The sequence below is a fragment of the Sorex fumeus genome, unplaced genomic scaffold, assembly GCF_029834395.1.
Source record: "Sorex fumeus unplaced genomic scaffold, SorFum_2.1 ptg000073l, whole genome shotgun sequence".
Taxonomy (NCBI): domain Eukaryota; kingdom Metazoa; phylum Chordata; class Mammalia; order Eulipotyphla; family Soricidae; genus Sorex; species Sorex fumeus.
This window is the reverse complement of record NW_026606130.1, coordinates 1,634,709-1,651,161: the sequence shown is the minus strand read 5'-3', so window position 1 is coordinate 1,651,161 and position 16,453 is coordinate 1,634,709. Positions and strand designations below refer to the sequence as shown.

Below are 16,453 nucleotides of genomic sequence, written 5' to 3'. Positions count from 1 at the left end.
TCATGTGGATGTTTGTATATATATATAAATGGAATAAATGGAATTTTTTTAGATCTGATATATATATATATATATATATATAATCACTATCTGTATTTTTTCCTCAGCATACTCCAACTAAGAGAGGGGGCAAGAGCCGCATTTGATTTATTTTTGTATTCTGAGCTGCCCGTCACAGAACCTTGTGCTTAACAGCCACCCCACAAATGTCCACTTAGTACATAGAGCTATACTCTGAATGTGTGTCCTTTCCACCCATCCCACTGTGAATTCTATTTCCCAATGTGATGATTATTTGGAGGTGGTGACTTAGGACGTGATTAAGTTATAAGGAACAGCCCTTATGAATGAAATTAGCACCCTTATGAAAGCATCTCCAGATATTTTTCTTGTCGACTTACAAAATGAAGTCACAATGAAAATACAGCTGTCTATGAATCATTCCCTTTATGGTATTTTGTTATAGCAGCTCAAATAGATTGCTATATATACATTATATCCCTAACTTTTTATCTAACAGGTATATAATTGGAGATTTGCTGTATTTTAATAAACCATATTCTCCTGAAATGATAATTTTAATATAGTTTTTTTTTATTTTAATGGATTATTGAAACTATCATTTTGCACTTTATACTTTAACTTATTGTAACCCCTATTTCAACGTGAACTAATTGGTTCCCAAGATGTTGATGGCTAGAGAATACAAGCCAACTTTTAATAATGTTTAAATAAACACTATACCATCAGATAATTTACTAAATTATGTTTTTTATTTTCATTAAAATCTGACATAATATTCTCAAAGAAAGGCTGAATTTAACATATTCTTAGAAGATTAATGATAATCTGATTCTATGATGTGTGTATAAAAAGAAAGACATTACATATAGGTCTTAGTAATTTAAGGAATGAAGGCAAACAGCATTTTCTCTGACTATGTCATAGCTGTCTCTATTTTGGTAGCAGAATCCCTAAAATATATTTCATACAGAATTTCAACATTTTAAAAAAGAATTGCTACAATCCAGAAAAAAGAAACACCAAAACACAACCCACTCACTTGACCTATTCTAGGTAAAGGCATCTCTACATATTACAGTTTATCTTTAAACTCTGCTTGAGACCAAACCTTAAGAACACCAAAATCAAAAGAGCATCAAAGCATCAAAAGGGAAATATGCAAGCAGATGGAAGCTATGGTCCTAAATGTTAGGTATAAATCTATCACTACATGCTTTTTCTTCTTTCTCTTGACATTTCTCTTTCTACTTTGTCTATCACGAATGCCTCAGGATTCATTATGAAAACAATGCACGCTGCTAGAAAAGCAGACTGACACGTAGAGCTGAGAGGGTCCCTGAATAGTACCCTAAATTTCACATAGGTATGTAGATAACATAGGGAAGATTAAGGCTTAAAGGAGCCTAGATTGGTCGAACATGTTAATGTGTCAAAGCATACGATTAGGTTGAGGAAAAAACAAAAGTCAAGGATGATCGGGATAGCAATCCACTTTTGTATAGGAACTGTAAATGAGTCCTGTAAATACTATCACCTAAAATAAACAATGACCACGTTTAAAGATTTGAGAGGAATCACTTTTAAACTATGACAATTATAGAAGTAGGAAATAACGTGACAGAAACACAACCACTACATTGTACATCGTGAAGTTATACTATGGATTAATACCTGCTAGTAAAGAGAAAGCTGTTTTTCTATATGGCCTCGAAGGAGAAAACACTCAACACATCTTGCGACTTCTCTTTGATCTGGTATCAAAGGTATCAACCATGCTTTCTGAGGGCTACTTTTTACATATTCATTTCTGTCTACTTGTAATTCACTTACAAGAGGTTACTACAGAACTTTTGATTCTATGGGTATTATTCAGTCTTTGAAAAATAATCAACTATTAGACTTTCAACATTATTTCAGCCCTTAAGAAAATTAGCTTACATATGAATTTTTATGACACAATATTGACTAAGCAACAGAAATTCATACTTTGGGAAAGGAGCACCCAAACTATGCTCATTGGTACCACCTTGACAGCCTGACTCGTGCAAGCAGGACAATTCAATGCTTTGGCCTGGTACTTGCTTGGGGAAACCACTGGGTTATGCACAGTAGAACCTATGGCGCCACCTGTTGTTGGATCAACCATGAGGTCTTGTCTTATTTCAGGCATGTTTTCTAGCCATTTGATCACTTGGGCCCCAGATATGTGTATTTGATGGACTAATATTAACCTTAAAAATAAATTCAAATACAAGCTTAAATCACAGCAACTATAAATCTTTAAGAACAATAGGGAAACAAAGGAGCTCATCTGCTCTTGTAGACAGGGACACAAGTGCCTGCAAATCCTTGAGCACAAATAAAGTCTCAATGAGGAACTTAATGTTCCATGCAATGGCCACAGAAATCAAGCAATCACTGGAAGAAAAATTCAACCAACTCAGAGATGGACTGATTCAGGGTATCAAAGAGTCATTAGAAATGGAACTGAAGGGGTAATAAAATACAACAGAAAGCTACAGCAAAATAATTCAACATGAAGAGAACTGTATCAGTGATACTGAAGACAAAATACTAGTGATCACTGATAATGAAATGACAAAAGAAAAGAGAAGTAAATGACTGTAAGAGGACGCAAAACCCATGGAAGATAACAGCAAGAGAAATAATCTATAAGTAATAGAAATACTAGAAGAAGAGAAAAAAGAGAAAGGGAAGAATGGCTGATGGAAAAAATAATAACTGAAAACTTTCCTGATTTCTAGAGAAAGGCACCTGCACAGATTTAAGAGGACCAAAGAGCACCAAACAAAATAGAATCAGATAAAATAATGCCAAAATACATAGTAGTCAAAATGTTAAAATCAAAATAAGAGACTACATAAAGCTGCAAAAGAGAAAAATCACTCAAATACAAGGGAAACAACATAAAAATCACAACAGAACTTCCATATATCTTAAAAGCCTGGAGAGAGTGGAATGACATATTCAACATACTGATTTTTAAAAATTCAAGACTATATAGTCTATATATATAACTATATAATCCACTATCCTGAAATTCTATCATTAAGTCTTGAGGAAAGGATAAGAATCTTTTCAGACAAGAAAAAGAGCTGGAAGCATTTGAGAAAACTAAACCAATCCCGTAAGAATTACTAAAAGGCTGCGTATAAAAAACAGACTCTGGAAAAATCTGATTCCAATGCTGGAGCGGTAGTAGTCATGAATAAATGTTAGATCTTGTCAGAAAGAAAGGAAAGAAAGAAAACAAGCAAGAAAGAAGCAAGCAAGCAAGAGAGAGAAAAAAGGAAAGAAAGGAAGAAAGGAAGAAAGAAAAAGGAAGGAAGGAAGGAAGGAAGGAAGGAAGGAAGGAAGGAAGGAAGGAAGGAAAGAAGGAAAGAAGGAAAGAAGGAAAGAAGGAAAGAAGGAAAGAAGGAAAGATTGATTTTCTTTAAAGGACAAACCTAAGACAATCTCAATTGTCTGGTACATGGAATAACTAGATGAGAAAATGTCATGTAGTAAAGGGGGGATGCCTAGAACATCCTTGACCTCAGAGCTTGGGTAGGACAAAGAAGGAAAGAAATCAAGTAGTGAAGGAAGAGGAGAAAGGGAGATAATGGGGAGCAGGGGTCAGGACTTTGGTTACACTAGTAATATGGAAGAGCAGTACAAGTGTGAATCCAAAACACACATTCAATAAAACTGAAAATAAGAGCTCTAAGCTGCAACCATGGAACTCTGTAATGTGTCTATCAAGGTGGCAGGCACAGGGCTCAGCTGGGAGTAGTGGTGGGGGAGTGGGGGGGGGGGGGTGAAGCATGGGAACACTGGTGGAAGAAAGTTTACACTGGTGGTGGCATTAATGTTGAAATATATGTTTAAAAATGAACTATGAATAGCATGGCTCTTTAATTTTAAAATATTTTTTCGGTTTTTTAAATGTTATTTTTATAAAGTAAAGGTAAAGGTAAAGGCCCTCCCGTTGATCGTCGATTTGCTTGAGCGGGCCCAGTAACGTCTCCATTGGAGACTTTGTTGTTACTGTGTCTGGCATATCGAATACTCTCGGTAGCTTGCCGGGCTCTCCGAGAGGGGCGGAGGAATCGAACTCGGGTCGGCCATGTTGGCCGCTTGTAAGGCGAACGCCCTACCCGCTGTGCTATCGCTCCAGCCTAAAATAAGTAAAATCCATGCACAGCGGTAGGGCGTTCGCCTTACAAGCGGCCAACATGGCCGACCCGAGTTCGATTCCTCCGCCCCTCTCGGAGAGCCCGGCAAGCTACCGAGAGTATTCGATATGCCAGACACAGTAACAACAAAGTCTCCAATGGAGACGTTACTGGGCCCGCTCAAGCATTTTTATAAAGTAATTCCCAATAAATTATTACATTCAATATTTCAACACCAATCCTTTACACCACCATTACACCTCCCCACAACCATTACTTCGAATTTTCCCACCACCACCCAAGCCTGCCCCAAAGGCAGATGATAAATAATTTATTTTGTATTGCTTGTTATGAATAATCAACTAACACTGATCCAAAAGGGTTTTCTTAGAGAAAAGTGCATGGAAATTTTATCTCACCTTGGACTCATTAAGGCCCTAAATAACAGATCACTAACATGTTGTTACAAATTGAGTCTTGTGTGCTAATATATACATGCATGCATGCACACACACATATTTGGATCAAGATCAGTTGCCTTCTAAATTATACTCCATCAAATGTGGTGTACTACTCCTGGTATATCAGTGTTCACTGCAGCACCACGATAGCTAGAATTTGCAAACAACCAAAACGTATAATGACAGATAAGTGGTAATGAACCTGTGGTACAGAGGTTAGATATCTGTATACATCAAAACCACTAGAGCTAACACTATTGTAAACATGAGAAACAAACTACAAAAAAACGTGTCTGCTAGGAAATAGGCTTGAAAGAAACCTAGAAACTTCTTTGAGGAAGACAAGACACTGGTGGAGGGTTATGACATTGATGATGGGACTGGAGATAGTCTACTGTATGCCAGAAACTCTGCTATTAACTGTCACTGTCACTGTCCTGTTGTTCATCAATTTGCTCGAGCTGGCCCAGTAACGTCTCCATTCTGAGACTTATTGTTACTGTATTTGGCATATCGAATACATCACAGGTAGTTTGCCAGGCTTTGCCGTGCGGGCAAAATACTCTCGGTAGCTTGCCAGGCTCTCTGAGAGGGGCGGAGGAATCGAACCCGGCTCGGCCGGGCTGGCTGCGTGCAAGGCAAATGCCCTACCACTGTGCTATCGCTCCAACCCCTGCTATTAACAGCTTTGTAAATCACGATCCTTAAATGCCTAATTTTTCTTTAAAAATCATCTTTAGTTATCAAAGTTAGATTTGCAATACTGCATTTTCTTAAAACTTATTCAAATAGAAAAAAGCATAAGTTATGGTCCATTGCTCAGCATCTCAATTTAAGTACTCTTTCAGGAAAAAGATCCACTTCATTGTGGGAGTGTTCAACAAAATTATTACATGAGAAAGGAGAGAAAAATAAAAGGAATGTAGCTAGCTTATTTTGTAATAATTACATATTTATGACTTGAGAGGTAATAAGACTACCTCTTCAATTACTTCTCCCCTATTTCTGTTACTGTCTGTCTCAGTTTCCAACAGGAACACAATTATTCAAAGGTTGTATCTGCAGTTGGTCTCTTATTTCTCTCCTTTTCATTGGTAAACTTGCTAAGTTTTCTTGCTTCAACTATCACTTACTAATATCGCTAAACCTGGGCTCTTAGAGACCTTGTCTTATATTTTGTACTCCCAGCAGAATCTCTTATCTTGATGTTCCACTAACACACTGAACTCAACTTGCCCCAAAACAAATTTTATACTTCCCAAATTCCTTTCTTACTTACCACCCAATTCTTCAAAGGTATATGTTTTTTTCCTCTTGGCATCAGCTTTGAATACTATTTCCCTCTTTTATTTCTAGTACCTCACTTTTCTTGCTAAATCTCATTAAGGCTACCTCCCTACCTCATGTTTATAAGACTGCTAGCATCCTGTCCCTCTATATTACCACTTCTCTTATCAATCCAGTACAAACTGCTACCATTTCTCATCCAAACCATTACATTCATTTTGTAACTTGTATGTAAATATTTGCCAAATTAATGCATAGAATAAAAGGTAAAGGTAAAGGTAAAGGCCCTCCCGTTGTTCAGCGATTTGCTCGAGCGGGCCCAGTAAAGTCTCCATTGGAGATTTTGTTGTTACTGTGTTTGGCATATCGAATACATCACAGGTGGCTTGCCAGGCTCTGCCGTGTGGGCGAGATACTCTCGGTAGCTTGCCGGGCTCTCCGAGAGGGGTGGAGGAATCGAACTCGGGTCGGCCATGTTGGCTGCGTGCAAGGCAAATGCCCTACCGCTGTGCTATCACTCCAATACCCATCCCTCCACTAGTGCACATTTCCCAAAACCAATTTCCCCAGTTTCCCTCCTACCATGCCTCTAACCCCCCTCTCCCCACCTGCCTCTATAGCAGTCACCTTTGTCTTTCTTTCTCTCCTTTTGTGCATTATGATTTGCAATACAGGTGCTAAGAGATTATCGTTTTTGTTCTAGGTGTTCAGTATTTTTATCAGGAAAGTACATCTGGAGTAGCTTTTTAAAAACTGGATGGAATCTTTGGAGTGTGGGCCTGACTACTGAGGTTTCTGGAAGTACAGGTTGGTGGGAGAGGAAGCCCATTCTGACCTGGAGAAAGCCTGGAGATTTCAGGCACAAAACCCACATACACAAATTTACAGGAGATTAATCTTGGTGAGGTCCATCCCAAGATGGTGGAGTCTGGCCAGGGACAGGGTGGTGACTTTGTATTGTCGAAGCAAGTAGCTGCCAGGGCTCTGTTTGGGTGGGCACCAGGCAAACCCACCCCTTTCCTACCTACCCTGATCTGTTCAGCCTTGCACAGTTCCGAGATTAACTGTAGCTTTTGATCTCTTTCAAGATTTATTTATGGGTCTCTGAAGCAACATCAATAGAAGAGCTTATATGGTGGTGCTAGAGTTGGTTCATGGGGTGACTGTGGGTGTTTCCAGGAGTATAGGGAAGTGGAGGAAGGTAGCATATCCCAACTCCAAGAAAACCTGGAGATTTCAGTTACAAAACCTACATACCCAAATTTTCAGCACATTAATTATCTTGGTGAGGTCCATCCCAAGATGATGTAGTCTGGCCAAGGACATGGTGGCAATTTGGATTGTGGGAGCAAGCTGCCTCGCGGGGCTCTGCTTGGGCAGGCACCAAGCAAATCTGCCCCCCTCCAATCTACTCTAATCTGTTCAGCCTTGTACAGGTCCAAGATTAACTCTAGCCCTGTTCATTCACACTAAACTTCTGCCACCATGATGGCCAGCTTCCTATAGGGCTGAGAGGTACAGCACCTCCATTAGCTTTGAAGCCTGCATGGGCGCCGCTGCTATCTTCACAAGTCCCACTATGGACAATGCTCTGCTGCAGACACCAGTTTGGTTCCACTTAAAGCCACTCTTTTTATTGAATCACTGTGAGATACAGTGGAGCAAATCTGATAAATGAGCTTATATAGCTGAGCCGGAGGGTGTCTATAGGAGTGGTTCCCACATACGTAACTTTTGGCAGTTAAATTTCTTGGAAAACTTGGTCCTGAGTTGTTGGGAGTCTGGCCAGAAGCAAAGCAGCGATTTAGTGGTATCAGGAAGGCCGAGGGTACCATAAAGTTGCTTATGCCTCGCCCACCAACCCCCCCACCTGGGTTCAGGTTGATCTGCTGGTGGTGAGGTGTCCTTTGACACCAGTCGAAGAAGGAGTCATGCTGGGAGGGACCACAACCAAGGCCAGGGTTGCTACCATTCATAGCTTGGGCACTCTGGGTGGGCCATAGCCAGCAATCCTGCAGAACCTGCCTAGGGGCACATGCCCCCATCCTCATTCTCCAGGGTTGGCACTCAAGGAGGATTTCCTCTATAATATCCTATGGTAGCACTAGCAGTATTGGGTGGTCTGGGGAAGAAATGGTGGCGACAATGCCTTGTCAGTGGTGAGTTGCTTGAGTTGGCCTCCCATGGTGGGAACCAGGTTGCCCCCTGAACTTCAGGACCCACACTCCGCAGTACTGCCAAGTTGGAGCTGAAGAGCCCTGTTCATATTCACACTAAACTTCTGCCACCATGATGGCCAACTTCCTGTAGGGCTAAGAGCTGCAGCAGGTCCATCAGTTTTGGAGTCTGCACGAGTGCCGCTACTATCTTCACGAGTCCCACTCTGGCCAGTGCTCTGCTGCAGGCACCAGTTTGGTTCCACATAAAGGCACTGTTTTTAGAGAATCACTGTGAGATACAGTTACAAAACTTTCATGTTTGAGTTTTAGTCAAACAATATCAAACATCCCTCCACCATTGAACATTCTCCACCACCAATGTCCCCAGTATCCCCCCCCCCCACCATCCCAGCCTCTATGGGGGAAGGCTGGGATGTCCCCCAAACTCTCTCTCTACTTTTGGACAACATGGTTTTGCAATATAGATAACAAGAAAAGCCACTCTTTCTGAGAGAAAATATTCAAAGAGCACCTAGAGTCATTCTCACAGAAATTTTATGATCCCATCAGCCCTGCTTTTCAGAGTGCTGAGAGCTGCTACTATTCTGCCAGCTCTCGCACCTGCAACTGTGCCACCACCATCTTCTCTCTCAGTTTCTCACCACTTTGGTCTATCATTGTTTAAAAAAAAAATCCTGGTACTGGAGCAATAGTACAGTGGATAGGGTACTCGCCTTGCACATGGCTGGCCCGGGTTCAATCCCCGGCATCCCATATGGTCTCCCAATTAACTGCCAGGAGTTAATTCTTGAGTGAAGTGCCAGAAGTACTGAGCATCGTCAGATGTGACCCCCAAACAACCATAAAAAGTCCTATTTATAAAATGTTAATAAATTACATATTGTGCAGCAACTATCCAAGTTAAAAAAAATGGACATTTCAGGGCCATAGAGATAGTAAAGCATACAAGATTACTCCCTTCTCCTTATATATTACACATTTCCTACGTTTTTGGTCCTGTTAGGCTGTTAAATTTCCACCCATCAATCTCTGTCCATTGCAGACATCACATTTTCTGTGAAACTTTGCCTGACTGCCGACCATTGTGACACTTGTCTTTAAAATGCTACAACTCTTAACTCAAAATTTAAAAAATTCATTCATGACCTATTTTGTAGTGTGGCAGTAAAATAAAATTTGCCTTATCCAATCTAATTTGAGAGAAAAATATGATTTATTTAAATTTGAGTGCTCTGCAGAGCCAAGGACATTACTCTGTATAACAAGTCCTCAATACATTTTTAATAGGAATAAAGAGAACATACATGATATAAGAATAAACTATAAGACATGGGTTCCAAGACAATATATTAACCCTAATAGGTAAGAGTCTCAAACAAATTATAGTCAAACCTCATTTACACGTTAGCATACATTTAAAACTATTCTTTAATGGAAATTTTAATTCATTTTAACAAACATATTTTACTGTCAGGCAATGCTCTAATCTTTTTATAGTTGATTTGCTTCAGCCTTGTAACAACTCTATTTTGCAAATTGGGAAACTGAGGCTGGGACTAAGAAATCTGCCTGAGTTTATTAGATTAGTAAGGTACAGAAAACTGTTTTCTTACTCCAGAGATTAAAAATGTACTATGACTATATACTGTACCTAAAGATATATAACACTTTACTGACTTTAAGGATTTAAATAAATTGAAAATAGAGGATCTTGCAAACTCAAAGTAGTTATTACAACTCTGCATTATTAAAATGGATTCAGGTATAGTGACAAGTTGAGGAGGCTGCTAAGATATAGATACCCCATACTAAATGGTTAAATGGTACCCACACTAGAAACATGTATTAAATAAAAGCCAACAGGGGCAGGAGCAATAGTACAGGTAGGGTGTTTGCCTTGCATGAGGCCGACACGGGTTCAATCCCACATGGTTCCCCAAGAACCGCCAGGAGTAATTCCTGAGCTCAGAGCCAGGAGTAACACCTGAGCATCACTGGGTATGACCCAAAAAGAAAAAAAAAGCCAACATGGCTTTGAAACTTTTTATAAAGTTCTTTGTGAGTTGTTACAACTAATGGTTTTGTATTTTACTCTGATTTCAGGAAACAATTCCATTAAGCTGAGGCTGATAAAAGTCTGATACACAGACAAATCAGGCATTATTACCATGTGATTTTTGCTGACTACAAAGAAGTGTTATGTTGCCACATTCAGATATTGAATCATAATACTGCATAACTGAAGTCTAAAGGCAATAAATCAATGTTAGGTCAATAACATTTTTCTTAAAAGAATTATATATATAAAGTAAGGGTTCAAAAAGTCGACAATACTTCCCACATAGTGGAAGCTTATATTAGTTAGCCCTAAGTTTCATTACCAGGAAACATCAGATCATGTTTAACTTATAGCAACAAACAATTCATAATTTTCCTATTCTTACCTTTGCACTACCCAAAAATCCCAGGGAAATGGCAACTCTAGCACGCAGATCTGGCCTGTCTTTGGGCCATACGTAAGAAAGCATTGCTTTTATGATTTTCCGAGTATCAACATCTTTTAACTATTGAGAGAAAGAAAAAACAGCAGTGAGTAATATGCATTTTAAATATAACTATGTTCAATATTTAGAATCACAAAAATAGCAAAATGATGAAAAATTATAAATATAACTTTTATTCTAAATCTAATATTTAGGTAAAAATTAACTATTTCAATAGCTTTTCAAAAACTAATTATTTCTCTTAATTCATTACTTTCAGCAACAGCCAACCTTATACTACCAAAATGTTATTCAGCAGAACTAAAATACATTTTATGTTTATTTCTCAGCTATTATCTATAAAAACAAAAATATTTCAGACATAGTTCCATATTTCCATATTGGTGGCCAAAATATTTATATACTTTTGAATTCTTTATTAAATAAATCTAAAAGATTTTAAAGTAGTTTAGAGTCCTAAGATCAAACTTATGACAGAACAAAGTTTCAATAAAGTATTTAGGAAAATAAAAGTTTTATGTTTCATTACATAGAACAGGGGTTGAATTCTTAAAATTTTTAATAAAAATCCAATTTTCCAGCCACGCTTGCTTAGTCTTATCTAAATCAATCTTACATTTTCCCTCATGTTCCCAAGGCAACATTTCCATTAAACCTCTAATTCAGTTTTAGTTTTCAGTGGAAAAATAAAAGAAAGAAAATCATACTTTCTAAAGTCAAAATAAGATCAATACATATATAATAAAGTTGCTAAAATAACAAATTTTAAACCTTAAGTATTTACTTAATTTCTGGATAAGCTGTTAGAAGGGGAGAAAGAAGTGCTCATTGTTGGTAAAACAGTATAGAAATGGGCACTACAAAACACTGTTCTTGGTAGAGAACACTGAAAAAAATCTTTCTAAGAAGCCATCTGCTATCTACCATAAGCTTTTAACATCTACCTTTTGGGGACCAGAGGTACAGGGCTGAAGGCACATGCCTCTTATGCAATTGACCCTGGTTCAATCCCTGGCACATGGTCCCCAAAGTATTGCCAGAGTGACCCTGGTAATCTCCAGCACCCTCAAGTATATGCATTGAACTACCAGTCCAGTTGACCAAGAATCGCTGGTAATGATCCCTGGTCCCCTGAGCACTGCTTGGGAAGCAAAAAATATATGTAAAATAAAAACAAAACAAAATAAAATACTGGCTCTTTGGGTAAAGAATTTCACTTTGGGGAGTTTTTAAAACAATAATTAAGAATATACTCTAAGAATAATTTTATCATTTTTTCATTTCTATATGTCAGCCAATGAAAAGCCCCCCAACTGATTTCACTCCATCTATGCTGCTTTGTGTCCACCTGGTTTATCCTGCAATTAGTTCTTACTCTCAACTTAAAACTTTTCCACAGCATTCCATTACTCTTAAATAAAGACCAAAAATCCTAATGTGTCTTATGAGACTCTGCTTGACCTGCCTAGATCTCTCTGGCAATTTATTATACCGCTGCTTCTTATTAGCTGCTTTTACTATACACATATTCTTTAACTTTCTCAAATATTTCATAATACCTCCTGCCACAGAACCTTTACACAATACCATTCACTGTGTCTGAAACACTCTGCCTCTGAGATACCAATGGCCCTTCAATCAGTTCTAATTAGTTAATTGCCAATTCAAGTAGTACTTTCTCAGTGAGGTGTTATATCCAGTAAGGATCTTTGACTATACTGTTTCACAGAACAATATTGTTTTCTTTCATAGTATCCATTTCACTCATAAACTATATACATATAAATATATAAAGCAGTTTAATTATTTGATTAACATCTCTCCCTGAATTTAAATTCCATGATGAGTAAGCAAATTTTTGTTGTGAGCTCTTTATTATAATCTATATAGTGGATAACATAAATTTACCAAGAGTACAAAGCTTATATTCACTATTCAATGAAAATTTATCTACAAAAATGTGTATTCTCAGGCCAGAGATAGCACTGGAGGAAAGAGCTTGCCTTACACATAATCAACCCTGGTTAGCTCCCTGTTAGTAACCTGGTTCCCTGAGCATGGCCAGGAGTGATTCCTGAGCACAGATGTGGCACTATCTATCCAATTTTTTTTTTAAATAAAGATGTCTCTTCCCATGATATTCTAATAGAAAACAGAAACATCCTAAATAAACAATGATAGGAAACTGACCAAACAAATTCCAGCAATACATATAATATAGCCATTCAAAAATACACACACAATAAGGAGAGAGTAAAAGAGAAGAGAGGATAGAGGGAGGAAGGGAAAGAAATGGTAAGTGAAAAAAGAAGAGTAAAAAGCTTATTTTTCATCAAATACATGTTACAGGTAAAGGTTTACACATGCATAAAAATGGATAGATGGGCCAGAGACGTGCGAGGCAGATGCCCTAACCACTGTACTATCGCTCCAGCCCCTCATTGATGAATTTTATACTCTTCTTTTTATTTGCTTTTATCTTGTGTAGTTCACATATAAAAGAAAAAAATAATGCATTTGAGGGGTAAAAGACACACAATTTTAAGTATATTTGTAAGCAGTAATGTGGAAAACTGTAAACATATAAGAAATTTAGTTCAACATAATACAAGATAGTTTTATATTATGGCTATTCTGTCCACAAGGTTCAGTAAATTACTTTTCTAATTTCTTTTAAAAAGTTTATTAAATAAAACTATCTGCATTGTACTGAAAAACAGGACTTCCTTTCTAAACCACTTTAAATACAAAATATGGCAAAAGTAAAAAAGATAAAAATATGGTTTTTAATACTTTGTATTATAAACACATATACTCAAGACATCTTTTAAAAGGACATGTCTGTGTACATGTACATAAGTATAAGGCATTTTTTAAAGGGGGAATAATGTTATTATTTTAAAATTCACTTTTCCAACTGACCTTTTACTAAATGAACATAATTTAATGCATCATAACACAAACTGGAATGTTTTAATCACTTTCCCATTTCACCAATTTTGTCTGGATTTTCTTGATCGGAATATACTTTTCTAAAGGACCACTTCTTTTATCTTTAGAAACACTCCTCTCAAATCTTCTACAACACACTATAAAATTTTTTCAATATGAACACATATAGAAGTTATGGCTAAGAGGAAGGAAATTATTCTACTTGGCTTAATAATGCATAAAATGTTACCACTTCATTTAACAAAATGAGTTCTGAAGTTGTGAAATCATCCATGAGTCCATTAAACTATAAAATACATGACTTCAGTTATAATTTGGAAAAATTATAGTTTGAAAACTGTAGTTTCCAAAAAGTGAAGAACAAATTAAAGAGCATTTCAATAGGTAGGTAGGTTTAAAAAATTTAAATTGAGGTGATTAAGCTATGTTGGAAGGACATGAAAGACAAGAGATAGTGTCATTAACTTGTGTACTAAAACAAAAGAACTGTCAAGAAACAACAAAACAAATTGCTGGTCTTCATGAAAACTATAATGCTTACCATAGGAAGGGGCTAAGGTAGGGGAAGAATAAAAAACAGGATCATTTTTAATGGTTGGATGGCACTAGAATTGCAGTGCTGATAGGAGTGATGATAATTACACTCATCTAGAGGTATGAAGCTAAACAACACAAATTCCATAAAATTGTAAACCAGTAAAAAAATTAACTTTTTTTTACTGTTAATCTTACTGCACCAGAATAGAATTGGAGGCCTTACTACAGATCCTAAAAAATAATATACTACATTTAGAAGAAAATTAACTGTGATGGTTTTGAAAGATGGTATGTTTAGTTTTATAAACCATGTTTTTTAGTTTTATAAACATACCTAATGGCAATCCCAATAAAAAAAAAAGATTGTCTAAAGCTAAAAAGAGATGATTACAATCTTGAGACTAAATCAGACAGAATCTTTACATCAAATTATCCTTTTCATACTAAGCAATACAAGCAGCATATATACCCATTTAAAGTATAATGATTTAAGTAAGGGAAGTTTTCTCAAGGATCAAATTCCTTAAGGAGCTAAAGGTTGAATAATGATAGTTTGCTTTAAGAAAATTACTTATATAGAGAAAATTTAAAGTTCTATAACCTGTACTATTTTTACAGCAAATAAATTTTAAAAGTTAGCACTATACACTATCGTCCCATTGTTCATCTATTTGCTCGAGCAAGCACCAGTAATGTTTCCATTGTGAGACTTGTTACTATTTTTGGCATAACGAATGTGCCATGGGGAGCTTGCCAGGCTCTGCCATGCAGGTGGGATACTTTCGGTAGCTTGCCAGGCTCTCCACGAGGGACAGAGGAATCAAACCCAGGTAGGTCACATGCACCGCAAACGCCCTACCCACGGTGCTTTGCCTTTTAAAAGTTACTTTTAAAAAATAGCTGTGATGACGATATCATGATAAAAGAAAAGCTCTACTAAACTATGTAGTATGTATCTTTGAAAGGAACTTATATACCTAAAACTCAACTATGAATGACTTTGTAAATCATGGTAACCTTAGTAAAAATTTTTAATTATAAAATGACTGTAAAAGAAGGAATGAAACTACTTTCCTCCAATATTAACAATATGGTGTTCTTCCTGTAGCTAAATAGTCTAAACTTAAGACAGAGAACTGACATTTGAAGCCTTATGAATACTAAAAACTTGCACTAAAGTAGATTTTTAGAACAGTCTTAATTCTTTTGGTTACATGTAAAGGGAGTCAGCTAGCCATAATTAAAGGAAAACAGATTTGGAAACAAAACCCAAAGATCACAACAGAAGGAATTCAAGTTGACTTACTAAGATCTTCAACTGTTAAAAAAGTGCCCTCTCCACCTCCCCCTTGAAATTAAGTTTGGCAGAAAAAGTTTTGAAATATCAGAGAGCTGTCAAAGAAGATGAAAGGTAATAAAAAGAAGATGAAACAAAAGAAAACAGCAGATGCCAGAGAGAGAAACTTAACTAAGACCAGAAACAAAGTTCAATAAATATTTATTTTTATACTAGATGTTTGGGACTGGAGTGAAAGCACAGCGGTAGGACATTTGCCTTGCGCGCAGCCAGCCCAGCCAAGCCGGGTTCGATTCCTCCCTCTAGGAGAGCCTGGCAAGCTACCAAGAGTATCTCGTCCACACGGCAAAGCCTGGCAAGCTACCCGTGACATATTCAATATGCCAAACACAGTAACAAGTCTCACGATAGAGACATTACTGGGCCCGCTCGAGCAAATCGATGAATAACGGGAGGACCACCATACTAGATGTTTAATTATATTATATCGATTAATTAAATTTATAAATTTAATTATTAAATCTGTCACTGTCCTCCCGTTGTTCGTCGATTTGCTCGAACGGGCCCAGTAACGTCTCCATTGGAGACTTTGTTGTTATTGTGTTTGGCATATCGAATACATCACAGGTAGCTTGTCAGGCTCTGCCGTGCAGGCAAGATACTCTCGGTTAGCTTGCCAGGATCTCCAAGAGGGGCGGAGGAATCGAACTTGGGTCGGCCATGTTGGCTGCATGCAAGGCAAATCCCCTACCACTGTGCTATCGCTCCAGCCCCATTATTAAATATAACAGTTAATTACAAAGATATACTAAGTAATAAATTATCTTTAATGCACAAAGACACATTTTTAACAGCAAAGTGATACATGTAATATTTACTTAAGTCATCACAGCATTAGGCAGATTCTTAAAAATTAACTTATTTGGCACTAATATATAGCCTTATCAGCTTTATGAGCTGGGTAGATAAGAAACAACTGGTGAGAGAAATACCTACCTGCACTCTGGGAACTGAAACAGTAAAATCAAAGCACAGT

General features: G+C 37.3%; 1 protein-coding gene across 1 annotated transcript in view; it reads right to left on the bottom strand.

The window, feature by feature from the left end:
• The window catches only part of ABCB7 (ATP binding cassette subfamily B member 7), a 139,168-nt gene that overhangs the window by 59,362 nt on the left and 63,353 nt on the right, over positions 1 to 16,453 (bottom strand). The window contains exon 4 of the mRNA XM_056130139.1: positions 10,572 to 10,691. Within this exon, the coding sequence (XP_055986114.1) occupies positions 10,572 to 10,691 (120 nt within the window). The remainder of the gene's footprint in view (positions 1 to 10,571; positions 10,692 to 16,453) is intronic.